This window comes from Pteropus vampyrus, unplaced genomic scaffold, assembly GCF_000151845.1.
Source record: "Pteropus vampyrus isolate Shadow unplaced genomic scaffold, Pvam_2.0 Scaffold737, whole genome shotgun sequence".
NCBI classification, from domain to species: domain Eukaryota; kingdom Metazoa; phylum Chordata; class Mammalia; order Chiroptera; family Pteropodidae; genus Pteropus; species Pteropus vampyrus.
In genome coordinates, this window is record NW_011889518.1 from 359,436 (window position 1) to 376,466 (window position 17,031).

At 31.8% G+C, this 17,031-nt stretch overlaps 1 protein-coding gene across 2 annotated transcripts in view; it reads left to right on the forward strand.

Annotated features, from left to right (window-relative positions):
• Nucleotides 1-17,031, forward strand: part of FREM2 (FRAS1 related extracellular matrix protein 2) — a 271,893-nt gene that overhangs the window by 6,686 nt on the left and 248,176 nt on the right. For both annotated transcript variants that reach the window (XM_023526177.1, XM_011385559.2), the window contains one exon: nucleotides 4,539-4,628. In XM_023526177.1, the coding sequence (XP_023381945.1) occupies nucleotides 4,539-4,628 (90 nt within the window). The remainder of the gene's footprint in view (nucleotides 1-4,538; nucleotides 4,629-17,031) is intronic.

Sequence of the window (17,031 nt, forward strand, 5' to 3'; positions counted from 1 at the left end):
GTGTAGTGTTAAAGTGAACCACTTCTCTGTTTTAGATACTGGCAAATACCCCCACACTCCAACCTCCTGATTCTTGGCTGAAAGCCTGAATATATGCTAGGGCCTGCAGGGACAGGAGAACCTCAGAGTGCCAAGTGTCATGCTAGACCAGCAGGAAACTTTTGTGTGAAGGCTTTCTGAGGCTAGAGATGCCATGCAATCTTAGATTGGTTTATTTTCATGGAAAGTGAAGACGATGAAAGGAACATATTAGAGTATAGAAAATGTTACTTCAAATCACTCCTCTGACCAGAAAAAGGAAAATAATTTTAGAAATTTTTTTAAAGGAATTTTTGAAGGAAGGTAGACAAATGATTTAATTTCAATTCTATAAACAAAGTCCAACCGCTCAAAATATTAGACTGTCATTTCTCAAATATAGGGCCCTAAAATTATGCTATTTCATTACAGATTGTTGTTTTATCTCCCACTGACTTGGATTCACCATGATTACTTTTTATGGTCATTTGTAAATGAAGAGTAGTTGTATATTTATTATAAAAAAGTAAAGATAAATTTTTAAGATTACTTTTTAAAAATAAAGTACCAATAAGAACTCAAGTATTGACTAGGAAAATTGTTGGTATTTAACCACACAGCACTCATTTGAACAAGTTGAGACTGGAGTTTGGTTCGTAGCAGTTATTTATAGAGATTAGATAAATGAGTAAAAGTGGAGAAAGCTCTATCATAGAGCTACCATGGCTGTTCTTCCAGTGTGGGAAATGAAAGTAGTGTCTAGAGTCAGGATTATGCTGCCTTTTTTTTTTTCTGTTTTTGTTTTATTATGAAGGAATAAGCTAAACTATATTTTGATGGATTTTCAATAAACTGAATTAAGTCAATTTAGCACATGTGGTCAGAGAAAGTTATTCTCAAATTAATTGACTAAGTTATCAATAGGAGAACAAAATAATTCATTTCTAAAACATATTAAATTTCATTATCAAGAAAAGATAACAAATTAGGAAAATTAGAGAAATTATTTAGTTATTTCAAACTTTGCCTCTATGCCAAGGTGCCCCTGCTCCCTCCACCCTACATCTAAATCACTTGTCTCAAGTACCTGGATTTTTTTTTTTTTTCATGTGGGAGATAATTTATAAATCACTTTTAGACATTTCCCCAAAGAGTTTAAAGCAGGGTGTGGTTCCAGGCATGTTAATAAACTTAGATATTTTTTTTAATCCCATGGAATGATCGTGTAGGTATACTGAAATATATTTGATGCATGTTTAACATTTAGAAGAAAATCTAGCTAATTAGATATTTACTTAAAGAAGATGACATATTTTGGCTACCAGATTTTTATCTTTTAATACTTTTGTGCCTTAAGAAGTGAGTGTACAAACACACACACACACACACACACATACACACACACACATAATATGTTTATGTTATTTTTAGAGGTACCTGTAGAATAATAGCATTGTGATCAAAGTCTTTACTTACTAGAAATTTTTAAAAGTTCCCTTTTTGAACCATGAATTATTAATAGAGTTATAAAAAAAATGAAGTGTTTGTTCCAGCTAATCAATATTGCATGCCGTAACTTGGAGGGGAAATTTGACACCTGACTGTCACATAGCTGCATTCATGTTCTCTTTACTTAAAATAAAAAAAAAAAAAAGGTTTTAAAATTGTTTTTTTTTTAATACAATTTGGATTTTTTATTTTTTTTCCATTTTGATTTTCTACTTTTTCCTTTTTTTTTTCTTTTTCAATTATAGTTGACATTCAGTACTATTTTGTATTAGTTTCAGGTGTACAGCATAGTGGTTAGCCATTTGTATAACTTACAAAGTGATTCCTCTGATTAGTGTAGTACCCACCTGGCACTAGAGATAGTTATTACAATATTATTGACTATATTCCCTATGCTGTACTTTATATCTCTGTGACTGTTTTGTTAGCTATCAATTTGTATTTCTTAATCTTTTCACCTTTTTTACCGCCCCACTCCAAACCGCTCTCCCATCTGGCAACCATCAGTTGTTTTTGTGTATCTATAAGTCTGTTTCTATTTTGTTTATTTACTTATTTTGTTCCTTAGATTCTGCATGTAAGTGAAATTATGTGGTATTTATCATTCTTTGTCTGAGTTTTTCACTTAGCATAAACCCTCTAGATCCACTCATGTTGTCCCAAATGGTGGGATTTCTTTTTATGGCCAAATAATATTCCATTGTATATATGTACCACCTCTTCTTTATCCAATCATCTACTGATGGACACTTTAGTTGCGTCCATATCTTAGCTATTGTAAATAACACTGCATTGAACATAGGGGTGCATATATCTTTTCAATTTAGTGTTTTGGACTTTTTTGGATAAATACACAGAAGGAGAATTGCTGGGTATAAAGTAGTTCTATTTTTAATTTTTGAGGAACCTCCAAACTGTTTTCCATAGTGGCTGCATCAGTTTATAATCGCACCAGTAGCATATGAGGGTTCTTTTTTCTCTACAATCCATTCCAACACTTGTTGCTTGTTGATTTACTGATGATAGCCATTCTATCATGTGTGAGGTGATATCTCATTGTGGTTTTATTTTGTGTTTCTCTGATGATTAGTGATAGTAAGCATCTTTTCATATGTCTATTGGCCATCTGTATGTCCTCTTTGAAGAAATGTCTATTCAAATCCTCTGCCAATTTTTTATTAACATTCAGTTTTGAGATGGTGATTTTTTTCAATAAATCTATCTACTAAGTACTATAATTGTTTTTTTTAAAGAAAACATTAATACAGTGAACGAGTGTACTAAACAGTTTTTTTTTTCTTTTCTCATAATAGAGCTTTAGATTTTCTTAGAAAATTAAATAAGGAAGGGGTATGCTGAAAAAGGATCTTCCCTACATGACCAGAGGACATTGTCCTTATGTTAATGTTGTGTAGTCAGAGTATAGTTCACTTAATTTCTTACTGATAAATTAAAGGTTGTAAAAGCTAAGAGTTATAAGAGTAAATAGGTTAAGAACCGTGCAGGGAGCCTTACTGCTTATCCTTCAGAAACATCACACATAGGAAGGTAGAGATGCAAATGTGGTCCTCTAGAATTCAGGGCTCTTTTATTTTAAGTGAAAAATATTTTATCTTTTACTGAATATTAGAACCTCGGCAAAGGACTGTGGGAAGTTAAGCTAAAAAAAAAATCCCAGAAATTTTCAATCTTCTGGGAAAGGTAGCCATGCAGAAAGCTAAAAATGACACAAGGCAGAAATTGAGGAAATTAGAGTAGAGTTAGAAATGAAATGCTAAGAGAGAATAAAACATTTGAAGTTGCTTCACCTCTGAGTATCTCTATTAGCAAAAAGTTACTATAAACTATTAAATCAGAGTTTCCCCTTCTCATATGTCTGATTATAGGTGAGTCACCTTTCAAAACTGTATGGGCCAAAGTACAGCATACACTTCACATCTGTAAAATGGAACTATAGACATGTATGGGGTAATTTGTTGATTCTAATACCTTGTATTACTTGAGACTAGTCTTTTAGAAAATCACTTTTTTATAAATAATGCCTTTAAATTCCATAACATAAACTTATTAGAGGTCTAAGGAGATGGAAAAGCCAAAGAGCACACAAGAGACAAATATTACATACCATTGTTAAAGCAATTTTTTAGCTATGATCTTGATTTTATGTAGCCTTGGAAATAATTCTTTATTCATTGGCCCAGATCAAATAACAGTCTGGTTGAATATCACAGAACAGAGTATTTGTTTTATTATGTTGTCTGTGTGGCACTATTAAAGAGAGGAACTGGTAGAATGGATGAATAAATTTAAAAAATTATATGTTAGTCAATACTAAAAACAAACTATGCCAGTAAAGTTGATAGCTGGAGTAGACAACAGCAAAAAGAGCACGTCTGAGGCAGAATAACTTCCCCATGAAAAAATGTTTAGCTTTTATTAGATGCTCTCTGTTCTAAGTTCTCTCTGACTTTGAGTCATGATAGTTATTTCGATCTGGGATTTTTAAAAAATCTCTTATTTTTTCTTTCAAAAATTGGACTGCTTAAAAACAGCCTGCTAAACCAGGATAGGTAAGAAAGTTAGCTTAAGGGAGAGTAGGGGAACATCTTTTTTCTTAGGGACAATCCTACAGGGAGGCAAAGGGTGTGATTTCAGTAATGCCAGGAAATCTCCCAAGCCTTAAAATATCTCTCTTTCCACCTGTCATGGAGCCTGACTTTCCATATTTAGACAGTCGCTCCTTTGGTGCATAAACATGCAAATGCCATTGGAAGGGGAAACACCTTGCTTTTTATTATAACTTAATTCTTACACTCTATTTATCTGTGTAAGGGATCAGATTTCTATAAGACAGCTGAAATCAAGGGGCTTAGAAATATGAGAAATAAGATAGCACTGTTTTCCTTGGGAAAAGGAGATGGTTACAGAAAAGTAACAGCCAATAAAATTTATTCACAAGTCACCAATTTTGCCTTAGTAATTAATCATCTTGTTCTTTGGTTATTTTCTAGCTGACATTGATGATATGAAAATATGCTATATTTTAAGAGAAGGAGCTAATGCCACAAGTGATTTATTTCATTTTACAGTTGAAGATGGCGGTAAGTATTCCATTCTCCTATTAGTATAAACAAGGAGAGTGACTTTTATTGGTTGCTCTTTGACAACTGTATTACGAGGAACCTGTATCAAGTATCATTTTATGATCATTTGATTTTATACTGAGTAAATTTGGCATTTGCTATAGAAAATCTAACATTCTCCATCTGAAGCAAAATTATTCTGCAATGATTATAGATAAGTGTTCTAGTTATGTTATTTTTGTCTTATGATTTGTAAAGCATGAAAGACAAAGATACATATAAATAGGATCCCATGTCCAGTTGTTCAGATTACGTTTTGCATGAGGCTTCCTGCTTGAGATGACAAGAGAATGTTGGAATTCAGTTCAGCTCCACTCGCAAGCCATTTTCCTACCCAGGTGTGCCTACTAGAATGTCTCCACTCAAGTGCAAATTAGAACAAGGTGCCTTTTTCTAATTTGCACAAGGATACTGTGTGACTAATGCTGGTGGATAATATGTTGCATTCACCAAGAAATCAGTGCTAAATAAATGTATGTTTTAATCTCACCAATCTCGATAAATCTAATGATTTTCTTATTTGAGGGGATTTTATGACCGTCTAGCTAAAATTTTTTTTTGGTGAAGTCTGAAGAATACTGCAGAGAATAGGATATGACCTATAGTCTAAGTCTCTTTAGCAATATTATTGTCATTGCTCCCTCAAAGTTTTGACTGCTGCTCAGGCTCTTCAGCTTTCTTCCTAACTCTAGATTAGGAGGAAAAAATGGCTACTTCTAGGTTGATCATAAAGATGGTTTTTGAGGGGTTTTTTTTGTTTGTTGTTGTTGTTGTTGTTGTTGTTGTTTCTCACATGCTCTTCAGAGAAGCAAAAGAACCTTAGGAAGAATGTGTGTTTTGTGAACAGAATACAGGAAGTGAGGGGACATGTGTGAGAGAGAAAAGAGAGGGAGAAAAATAATTCAGATAGAGTCATCCAGTTCCTTATGATGTTTTTAAAATGGCATGCTATTATGTCATCTATCTCAAAAAGATTACATGCTTACCCTTCATATTTTTGAAGCATTAAAATATCATTGGACTTAGCATGATCACAGCTTTGAAAAATTACATTTGCTGGGTGTGTGCCAGAGAGGCAAAAAAATGTTAACTTGAGTTCAACTATTTTCATTTCTACTATCAGATATTTAATACACTTAAGTCTTTTATTTTATAGTAATATTTTACTTTTTCCCCTCATTATACACATACACATACACACATAAACACACACACTTACACACACTCTATTATTCTGTACATTTTTTTTCCTTAGCTGGATGGAATGGTAGCAGTTACTTTAAAATTTGGGTCTATATTCAAACTTTGGAAAACATTATACAGTATCATATTTCAAAATATTAAGTTAGGGATGTCTAGCTGAAGAAACAGTTTGTTTTTGGATTTGCTGAAAATGTGACTGAGTCTCTAAAGACTATGCTTATGGAAATAAGAACTAAATTATTTCAGGAGATTTACCAGAGCTAGTTTTCATGTGAGAGAGCTGTTTTTCTTTACCCTTCTCCTCTCTACTGACATGGCATTACATATGGGGCTCAGAAAAATTCTTGCAAATTATGGAGCAGAATTCGTCTTAATTGCCCTGATATAAAAAAAAACTTCTCTTTGATAGAATAAAGAGATCTGCAAGATTAAAAGATTAAAAGTCACATATGTATTTTAAAGTTATTTTAATCTGATACTTTTTTAAAAAAGTTTCTCACAATGCAATATATATGTGCTTTCCTATTAAATTGTACACCTGAAACTTACTGGATTTTGTTAACCAATATCACTATAATAAAAATAAATTTTAAAAAATAAATAAATGAATAATTTCTGCATTGTCTTATAAAATATTCTAATGTTAAAATGAGAAGTGTAATACCATTTAAATTTACAGAGTATCTATAGTGTAATTCTCTGGAAAGTGTGAGGTATTTTGACAAACAAATGAAAAAATATTTGCAATATTTGTGGTAAAAGAAAAACAATGTATTTTTGTTTTAGAATTTTTAGAATTTAGCTCTTTTAGAATTTTTAGAATTTAGCTCTTTTACAATTTTTCTAGCAGATTTTCCTCTTCTCATCAGAAGACAGCCAATTAAATAAATAAATAAATAAATAAATAAATAAATAAATAAATAAATAAGATATCCTTCCTTTCTATAAAAACAATTTTAATTGAACAAATTCTATAAGAATTTTTAATTTTTTTCTGATCCATATATATATATTCCAGTAATACAGGCATTAATTTCGATCAAAATATAGTCCAAGAAAGACCTATTTTTATAGACTATAGTATGAACATTTATTTTCAAAATCTTCAAATTTAACAATGTAAATTTAATATAATAGAATACATATTTATGAAGCTACATTTATGATATATTTTGACACTTCTCAAAGATATATATTGTCTCAGGAATTATGGCAACTACTTAAATTCTATGAATGCGTATCTTTGTTTTTTAGTTGGAGAGATCTAGGTCTCAGAGAAGGCAGGTCAGACTTCTCCAAATGCATTTATCCATCCAAAAAGTAACAGAGCTCTCTCAATGATATTCTTCTCATCTAGGTGATAACAGACTTTTTTGGATTGGCATGTTTGGCTACTGAACTCACCTATAGTTATTTATTATTAATTATTTTATATAATGATAGTAACCATATCTATAACCACACCCATGAAATATATGAAATGCTCCAGTATTTCATATCTGGGAAGCAAGTCAAGGCACCATGGTATAAAATTAAGAACTCTCTGCTCCCAATTTTCTTTCCAATCCGCTAAATTCACTTCTTTAAGTCAACAAGATTGATTTTAAGATAGTGACTATACAAAGAAATTACTGAGACAAATATAATTCTCTAATAACCTTAAAAATAAAATGTAACTTTTAATTTCAGGAGTCAGGGATAGGAGAAGAGATTGAGAAGAACAGAAAGCTTAAAGAAAAAATTGTTTCAGATTTAATTATGTTATCTTAAGAACCTGGCTAGCCACAAAATTGTTCTGTTATGGTATAGTAATGGATTAGGACCACCCACCACTAATGGAATGGTACTTAGGACAAAGTTATTATTTTTTTTTTTTATTTTTGGAGTGCTTTGGAGCAATAGCCAAATGGCAGGACTAAAGAGTATGCGATTTGAAAAACAAATAATGTCAAAATTTTTACCTCAGGAAGTTCTACTGTGTTTAGACTTAATAAATGTTGGTTAATATAGCACATATATACATATACATACAGATCTTTATACCTTAGGGTTCTTTCAATTAGATCTTAAACCTTTTATATGATTTATTATTATTTATTCAATTTTGCCTTCATAGCATCCCTGAGGAGTTGGTAAAAACAAATAAACAACAATTTTTTAAAAAGCATTATTACTATTGGCAGATGAAAAACCTGAGTCACAGAAGTAACCAAACATTTAGAAGCCAATTTGATTCCCAGAATCTTTCCTCAAAAAATAACTGTAACACTTATTAAAGATAGGCATTAGATGGGAGGAGTTGAGAAGGGATTTAAACTTTTCTAGGTTTGCCAAACCTAGTTTTTAGGAATGCTTTATAGATGAGAAGGAAGTCAGGGTAGGATTGCTTGATAGAGAAAAAGTTCTGTGTCCTCTGGAGTGTAGATTTTTTCTTTTTAGAATACTTTAAAGGTCACCGTGTCCTAAAATTTTTAATATTCTTTCCTGATATCATACTATAATTCTTTTTTTTTAAACCACGTATGGAAAAATATTTATTCTTTCTAAAGTTCAAATAAACACAAATCAAATCAACCTTAAGGTACCATTTTATACCTATTTTAGCAATTAAATGATAAAAACCTATTTTTTTAAAAAAATCACTTAATACAGGGATTATGATGAAACAGATATACTTGAATTGCTTTTGAAGAAAGATCTGTGAATATATAGTTGGAGTCATGAAGGTTATAATATTCCACTTGAGACATGGCTCAACAGAAACAAAAACTTACAGTCACACATATGCCCCCATGTTAAAAATATCTAGATCTTTATCTCACCTTGCATTTTGATTGAAAGCCTTGCTGGGTAGAGTATTCATGTTTATAGATTCTTGTTTTTCATAACTTTGAATATTTCTTGCCAGTCTCTTCTGGCCTGCAAAGTTTTTGTTGAAAAATCCGCGGACATTCTTATGGGGATACCCTCGTCAGTAACTAGCTGCCTTTCTCTTGCTGCTTTTAAGATTGTCTCTTTGTCTTTGACCTTTGGCATTTTAATTATGATGTGTCTTGGTGTGGGTCTGTTTGTGACCTAGAAGTTATTATGCTGAGTGAAATAAGTCAGACAGAGAAAAATGATTTCACTTATATGTGGAATCTAAGGGAACAAAAAAAAAACAAACTAATCATAAACAGACTCACAAATATAAAGGACAATCTGGTGAAGGCCGGAGGGGAAAGGGGTTAGGGGCCTGGAAGAAAGAAGTACAAATTAGTATTTGATAAATGGTCACAGGGATGGGGAGCATGGCATAGGGAATGCAGTCAGCATTAGTGTAATGGCTAGGTGTAGAGACAGAGGAGAGAAAGAGCAATCAGGTGGATAATTTGATAAACTATATAAATGTCTAACCGATGTATTGTATACTTGAAATTAATAATAAAATAAAATTTAAAAAAAACCTAGAAGTTAAATACCCAATAAAAATAGGAAAAGCTTTTTAGTAATAACATCAACATAACAAAATATTATGTAGCTATTAAAATTCATAAAGTCTATCACAGTGTAATCTTAAATTGATCACTTAATAATAAAATGTTTACTGGAATGTGAAGAATGTGAATATTATATCAAAATAGACCATTAAACCAGGTGTTCTGGGGCCAAATGACATACAAATTCATAGTTGCAACCTATAAGGTCAAACTCTGAGGTCAGGAGATGTGCTCCCATTATCTGTGGCTTCATCTAAGGAGCTTATGAATATGAGTATATGTAGCAATTACATATGGATTTAGCTAAACCGTCTTCCATTTCTTTTTATTTTTCACCCTTTATGTCTTTATGAGGGTGACTCATAATGTAATAATAATATAGACCTGGAAAATTCATTCTCCTTTGAAAATTGCCTCTTTGAATTCTAATTCCACATCTAGTACTACAGAATTCTGTGGGAAGAAAAAACATGTATTCTTTTATCTCCTTTGTGACAGAACATAGTGTTTTTATCTGATTTGCTCTCAGCCTTATATTCTTTTAACTTCTCTATAAAGCATTTTAAAATGAAAGTTCTCCTGTACCTTTTCAGTTTTCCCTACAAGGAACTCCTCTAGCTCATTATTATGATGTGAAAACTAGTCTGACATTACCATTCCAGATATGTCCCACCCTCGCCCCTAATGACTATTAATCATTCTTCAACATCAGGCTCAAATGTCATTTCCTCTCCAAAGTTGCTCCCAACACAATGATGAGGAAGTTAGTTACATTCTTCTTTGTTCTTCTATTCTTACCTTTGTTTATAGCCAAAAATGTTACATTCTGATTATTTGCTAATATGAAGACTTTCATTAGTAAAGAGGAACTTCTTCACATTAAAAAAAGCATCATTGATCTTTGTACCATAGTGCCTACCCAGGATTGAATACATGGTAAATATTTGACAAATATTAAAGTGAATGAATAGATAAATGGGAAAAGGAAACTCTTTTTAAATATAAGGATCAATTAAAAGGTATTCTAAGTAAAGCTCCTTTAAATAATTCCCAATGTACCCTTTGCATTCCTTTTGAACAGTCACTTATCCTAGCATTAATTTAAATCTCTGTGGCACCAAAAAAGATTTTTAGTAAAGCTTTCACGTTTTTAAACACACAAAATCAGCTGCTGTGAAAATTCCTTTGAAACCTTCAGTGAAATAAACTTAAGATTGAAGAGACTCACTGTAACCACAAATCCAAAGCTCACGTTATTCTTAAAGAATTCTTTTCAAAGAAAAAAGTTGTCGGTATACTATATAAATAATTATACAATTTTAAAATTTAAAGAGAAATAGACAACTTCTATAGACATTTTCTATAGATCACTGAATTTTTTAGGTCAGCACCACTACCTTAAGTATTTCTAGTCACCCAATATTTTCGCTTCATGTGATATGAAACATTGTAACAAGTAGAGAAGTAGAACAATATATTAACATAAAGTATCCCCAGCCCTCACTAAAAAGTCATTATGTAAATTTTTATTAGTTTCTTGTTTGTTTGCTTGTTTTTAGTCTTAAAGCCTCACCATCAGATATTTCTTTGGGGGCATAAGAAAGAATTAGGATATGTGATCATCTGGCTTCATATACTGAGTAGTAGGAGCCCTATGAAAAGTGGTTTTCTTCTTCCTCATCTGAACTCTCATATGACATAGGCATGCAGTCAAAGAGAGTTCTGTTTCCTGGTTTTGGTACTGAACTGGAGTGTCAGACATGATATATGTGTTGGCTGTTATAATATATGTGGTCCATAGCCAGACCTTTGTTGGTTCTGTCTTTGATTATGCCTGATGGTGTCCAATTTTCCATCCACCACGATCCTTAATTCACATGCTATTGAAAGATACAAATAGCATCTTGACACAGTAGAAGAAGCTGCTAAGTCATTTCTATAAATGAAAAGTCAGTTAAGGTCGAGGCTCTTGGATTTTTATTCCATAGTTGACAATTGAATACTCAGACACAAAAAAAAGACTAGAAGCTCTTCATTCTAGTTAGAAAGTACACAAGTTTTTGCTTAAAAGTGGCCAGTAAGGGTTTTAGGTAAAGTTATTATTGATAATTAGCTTGAATTTAATGCAAGGGCTAGAAAAATATAAATAAGTACAATAAGTTGGAAAACAGGGTCCAAGTACAAGCATTAAAAGATTACACAGACATATTCAGCTTAGAGAAAAGAGCAAGTAATTGCTAGTGACATGAGAACCAGAGGAAAGATACTAATGCCATAGGGAGTTGTAATAAGATGATGAAGTAATGCCAGGCATCAATACAAATATTTTTAATCTGTAAAAGAGCTCAAGATCTGCTAGAATACAGATCCTGGAAAGGGGCTACCATGTATAAACTAAATTTTATTAGTTATTATTGTTTAGATTCATTTCAAAATTATATATCATATGGACATACTATTTTTATTGACTTCATTTTAGAGGAAACTTTTCTTAAATTGTTAATTTTTTCAATGAATATGAATCCTTATTAGTAAATTTCTAGAGGTTTAGCATGGTTCTTTATTTACACTCAAAATGAATGATAGTCAACTTTTAAAAGCTAAGCAAATTTTTCATAGGTCATTAAAATACCATAATATTAAATCAAATATTTATTTGTAGTATGTATTATATAGCTCAATAATGTTTCATTCTGTATCTTTAAGTTGGCTCTGGGTGAGTGCTGGAATAAATAGATGGCGGTATTAAATAAATGGTCTAGTACATAGCTGAAATTGGTATGAGTCTATATCTGCTAGAATCTCCAAGAATATAATGGAGAACCAAAACACAATGTAAAAGAAGCCTTAAAGTTTCCATGGTAAAATTTACTTGCTAAAAGGGAATTTCCTATTCATTTATTTATTGAATTATTCAGCAAATATTTTGAGCACCAGCTATGTTTCAAGTGTTTATTGGGATCTGGGAATATAATGATGAACATAACAGTTATGATCTTTAACTTAAGGTTTTAATAGGTACAGATGATGAAACATAGACCAATAAAACATGTATAGTATTATGGAGATTATCCTCAAATCCAAGATAGAGATGCAGCTATCAGGAAAAGCCTCTGAAGGGTGATATTTAAGGTTAAACATAAATGAAGCTGAGACAGGAAGAAGAGAGGAAGAAATGTTCCAGGCAGAGGAAAAAGCATGTGTGAAGGCACTGAGCTTTGTGTGTTCAAGTGAGCAGAAGACCAGCAACATGCCTGGAGCTCAATTAACAAAGCAGAGAGCAGCACGAGAAGATGCTGGAGAGCTAGACTACAGCCCAATGGTGCAGAGTCTTATAAACCCAGGATAGTGATTTAGATTTTTTCTAATGGAAAGAGAAATTCCCCAAATCATTTTAAAGCAAGGGAGTAATATGTTCCAATTTATGTTTTGAGAAAGAACTCTTCCAGCTGTAGAGAATCAAGGAGAGGCAGCAAGGGGATAAACAAGGAGACTAAAGTGAGGCTGGAGCAGTAAGAAAGATGTGTGATAAGGAAAAAAGAGGACCGGCTTGTATAATTTCGAATCTCAGTCTATAGAAGTTATTGATGGATTGAATTATGGAGTAAGGAAAAGGGAGTATTTACGCATATTCTGAGTTTCTTCGCCAGCAGAGAGTGGTGGTACCATTCATTGAGATGGAAAAGACTAGAGGATCATGGAAAAGATTTAAAGGAGGAAATTAAGAGGTCAATTTGAGTATATTAATTATAAAATGTCTTACTTCTTCGAAATGTGTATGCAGGAAGACCAGTCTTTTGACACTGTGTTTCTTCCCTTTCATTGTAGGTAGGAGCCCAGCCTTTGGGCTGGTTCTGTCCCTTGTAATAACTGATAATGTGATTCTGAGCCAAGTAACTGAAAGTTTCTTTTTAGCCTGTTTTACTTTTTTTTTTTTTTTTTGTAAAATGAGAAAGTAATTGTACCTAGCTAATAGGGTTCTTTTGAAGATTAAGTAAATAATTCATGGAAATAGGATTGTTCATGCAGCACTGTTCCTGCTGGACAGTAATGACTGTGCAAGTAGCTACTGCTGCTTTGAGACCACTACTATGAGAGTTGCCAGAGCTTTTCTTCCTCTTTTTATTTTTTTCTTTTTTCACTTATTTATTTATTTATTTATTTACTTACTTACTTACTTAATTTCCCCTCTCTTTCTCTCCTGTCCTTTTCTTTCTTTGTTCTTCCTTTCTCTTGTCTTTCTCACAGTAGCTGTGTGTAAAGTTTGACTGTTTGTTTTTGGTGGAGATATAGGATATACAGGGATACAATTGGAAAGTGATGAATATTTCTATGATTCTCTGATTCTAAATTTAAAGGCCAAGCATGCTTCCAAAGTTATTTCATTGTTAGTAAATAGATAAACTAAGATTTTTATTAAACTAATAATAATGAGTTTTCCCTGTGGTCAAATAATGGAAATACAAAATACTCTTTCTTGAACTTGATTTGCATGTTTGAGTTCTTTTTAATAATAGGGAGTATAAATTTTATAGGCTTGATGGTTACATATTATAACCTGCTTTTAGCAAAATATAACACTCCAAAACTTCTGCAAAGGATAGTGTTGATTTCAAGTCTAATGCATGCACTGAGCCACAGCAAGCTGAAGACATTGATAAAATGCTGTGTTTGTTCAGGTCTCAGAATCCCCTAAATATATTTAATATATAGAATGCTGTAGTCGCTTCATCTAACAGAATGTTTAGTCAATAATATAAATATAAAAGCAATTAAATAAATGTACATTTACAAAAACTAGTAAATTTATATAACAAGAAGAGCATATATTTGAAATTATTTAAATCATTGGAAATTAAGTGCTGTGGATATGTACATTACTCCTAACATATCCCTTAAAAGCCAAATATTGCATATGTGAATGATTTGTAGTAAACATATTTCTTAATTTCATGTAATAAAAATATAAAAATCTTATTTTTCTGTGATATTATAGGAAAACTGTCTGCTTTCTTGTACCTCTAATATTTTTATAAGTAATGATTGAATAATATATGGATTTTATTTAACAGATATAACAAACTTTCTACCTGCTGAGTATTAAAAACATTTTTCTTTCTATAATATCTCATGAGGTCAAAGTAACAGATGTCACATTTAATTCTGATTGCAAATAAGGAAAATTAAAATTTATTAAAGTTTAACTTTGTGATAAAGTGATAAATGAATGAGCAACACGAATAAAATGAATCTTTTTGTTCTTGGCTGTAGAAATGTAGATTAATTCCATAATGTACATTTCCTAGGAACAAAAAAAAAGTGTATAAATGAGAAAAAAGTTTTCCTTAACATTTTGTTTTATAACAGTTGGTGTAAATTTACTAAAATAATTAACTTATTAATCTTTTCTGCCCCTAAGAATCAAAAACTTGATTGCAAAGTAGCTGTACATAAGCAATTATTCAGTAAGGGAATGACTCTCAGATTAAGAAAACAACGTACCTTCAGATGGTTTACATTTAGAGTTCTTACGTTGTTATGACAGGAGATTTCAGAATAAATCATTTAGTTATGACTAAGTACCATTTAACATGAGATTCATTTTTTGCAAAGGGTACTAGTATTCTTGGTACTAAAAAATTAAAATAAAAAAATTAAGGGAAAATAATTATACAGCTATGTTTAGTTTTCAATTTTGAATTACTTTTTATTTTTCATGTTGATTTCTAACTAAATTTGGAAAATAGCACCTTTTGTAGTCTTTTTTGATGAAGGAAGCCAGGACACAATTTTTCCTCTTTTTGTTTCAAAAGAGCTCTGACTACATTCTTCTAGACTGAGAGAACAGAAGTGCCTGCTCTCCATTTCTTTGCTGATTTTCTTAGTACAGAGTTTTAATCATTTTATCTTGGTAAATGCCACACCTGCTACCTATAATTCCACTTAGATAGCTGTTAGAAGCATGAGCTGAGAACACTGAAAACAGTGTTTTCAAGCACAGCTGAAGAGAGTCACTTCAGAAATTGAAAATAAAGTGGTAAAACTGGTCAGAAGACTTCAGAAATGCAGGAGACAGAAAATAACCAATTGATGTTTCCACAATCCTCCTCTTGCTTTACTTTATTTTATGCAGAAATTACCAAAAGTAAGTGCACTGCATCATTGCTATAGACATAGGAAAATGTGCTATTTAATCATTTAAGAAATTGTTATTAACCATTTAAGAAAAATTTATTTTTGCTACCTAAATCTCGAGTCGTTTTTGTTTCGCCATGCATGTCTATCAGTTACTAAATCCAGTTCATTTTACTTGCTTGCTGAGTTTCTGTTGAATCTGATTCTTTCTTTAACTCCATGGATATTGATCCAATTAGAACCACATTGAAGTTTATCTTCAATAATTTAATAGGTATAAACTGCTTAAAATAATGACCGGCAGAAAACAAGCATGATATCAATGTCAGCCATTTTCCCTCTATAATATCTATGAGAACCAGGATTTTATCTCTGCTTTTCATTGATGTATCCTCAGTGTCTGGCACATATAGATGCTCAATAAATGTTTTGAGTGAATGAATACATTTTTTCTAATGTGATTCTCCTAATGAATTTCTTTGTCTTTTGTCACTTTCCCCTCTGATCCAGATATACTCTCTTCCCATAGTTAAAAAATACAAATGTGATTTTTAAATTATCTTTTTGAAAATGCTTTTATCCTTCCCTCTGCTGCCACAGTTAATTTTCTAAAGTGCAAATCTGATGCCATTTTTACTTTTCAACTCTCAAATACTCTTCCATTAGGTACAGGATAGAATTTGGGTTCTTCTTAATGTATAAACTGACAGAATCTGATCTATCCACCCACACAACCTACTCAGGACTCCCACACATACCATGCAGTCCTGCCTTTTCTTTCTTCCTGAATATCCTTCATATTGTTTCTGCACAAGTATATGTCCAGATAGCACACTTTCTTCCTTACTTTTTCTACCATTGTCCTTAGAGTCAGACATCACCTCCTCTACTCAGAATTGTATTCAGGGATGATATTCAAAATATTGATTGATAGTCATATACTGATCTATATAATAATTTAAATCATATCAATTACAAAATTATATATACATACATACTGATCTATATAATAATTTAAATCATATCAATTACAAAATTATATATACATACATTGTATATCTTATATGTGCATATATACACATTTAATAATAGAATTATAGCAATGTTAACTTACTGATTTTGAGCACTGTGCTGTGATTATACAGGAGACTATCCTTTTTAAAAAGGAAATATGCACTCTTTCACATAGGAGTAAAGGGGCATCATGTCTATACCTTACTTAAATATTAAGATAAAGGAGGAACTCAAAGGATGTGCTAAGTATAGTTCATATGTCAGTTAATCACCTGTGAGACATGCTGGCCACTGATTAAGTAGAGCATTAAGTGGAAGCTCAATATGTTTGCCTGCATCTTGTCTTTCACATGGTTTCTGACTATGTATTTAAACTGGTTTTAAATATACGAAAATCAAGAGGAATCCAGCTCACAGCAAAGCTTTTCTTCTAATCTTTACAAGCACTGAGAAAGGAGAAATTCCTAGATGTTGCTCACTTCCCCTAGGGAAAAGAAAATTTTTAGTTCTTTGAATTGGCCAAGTTGTTG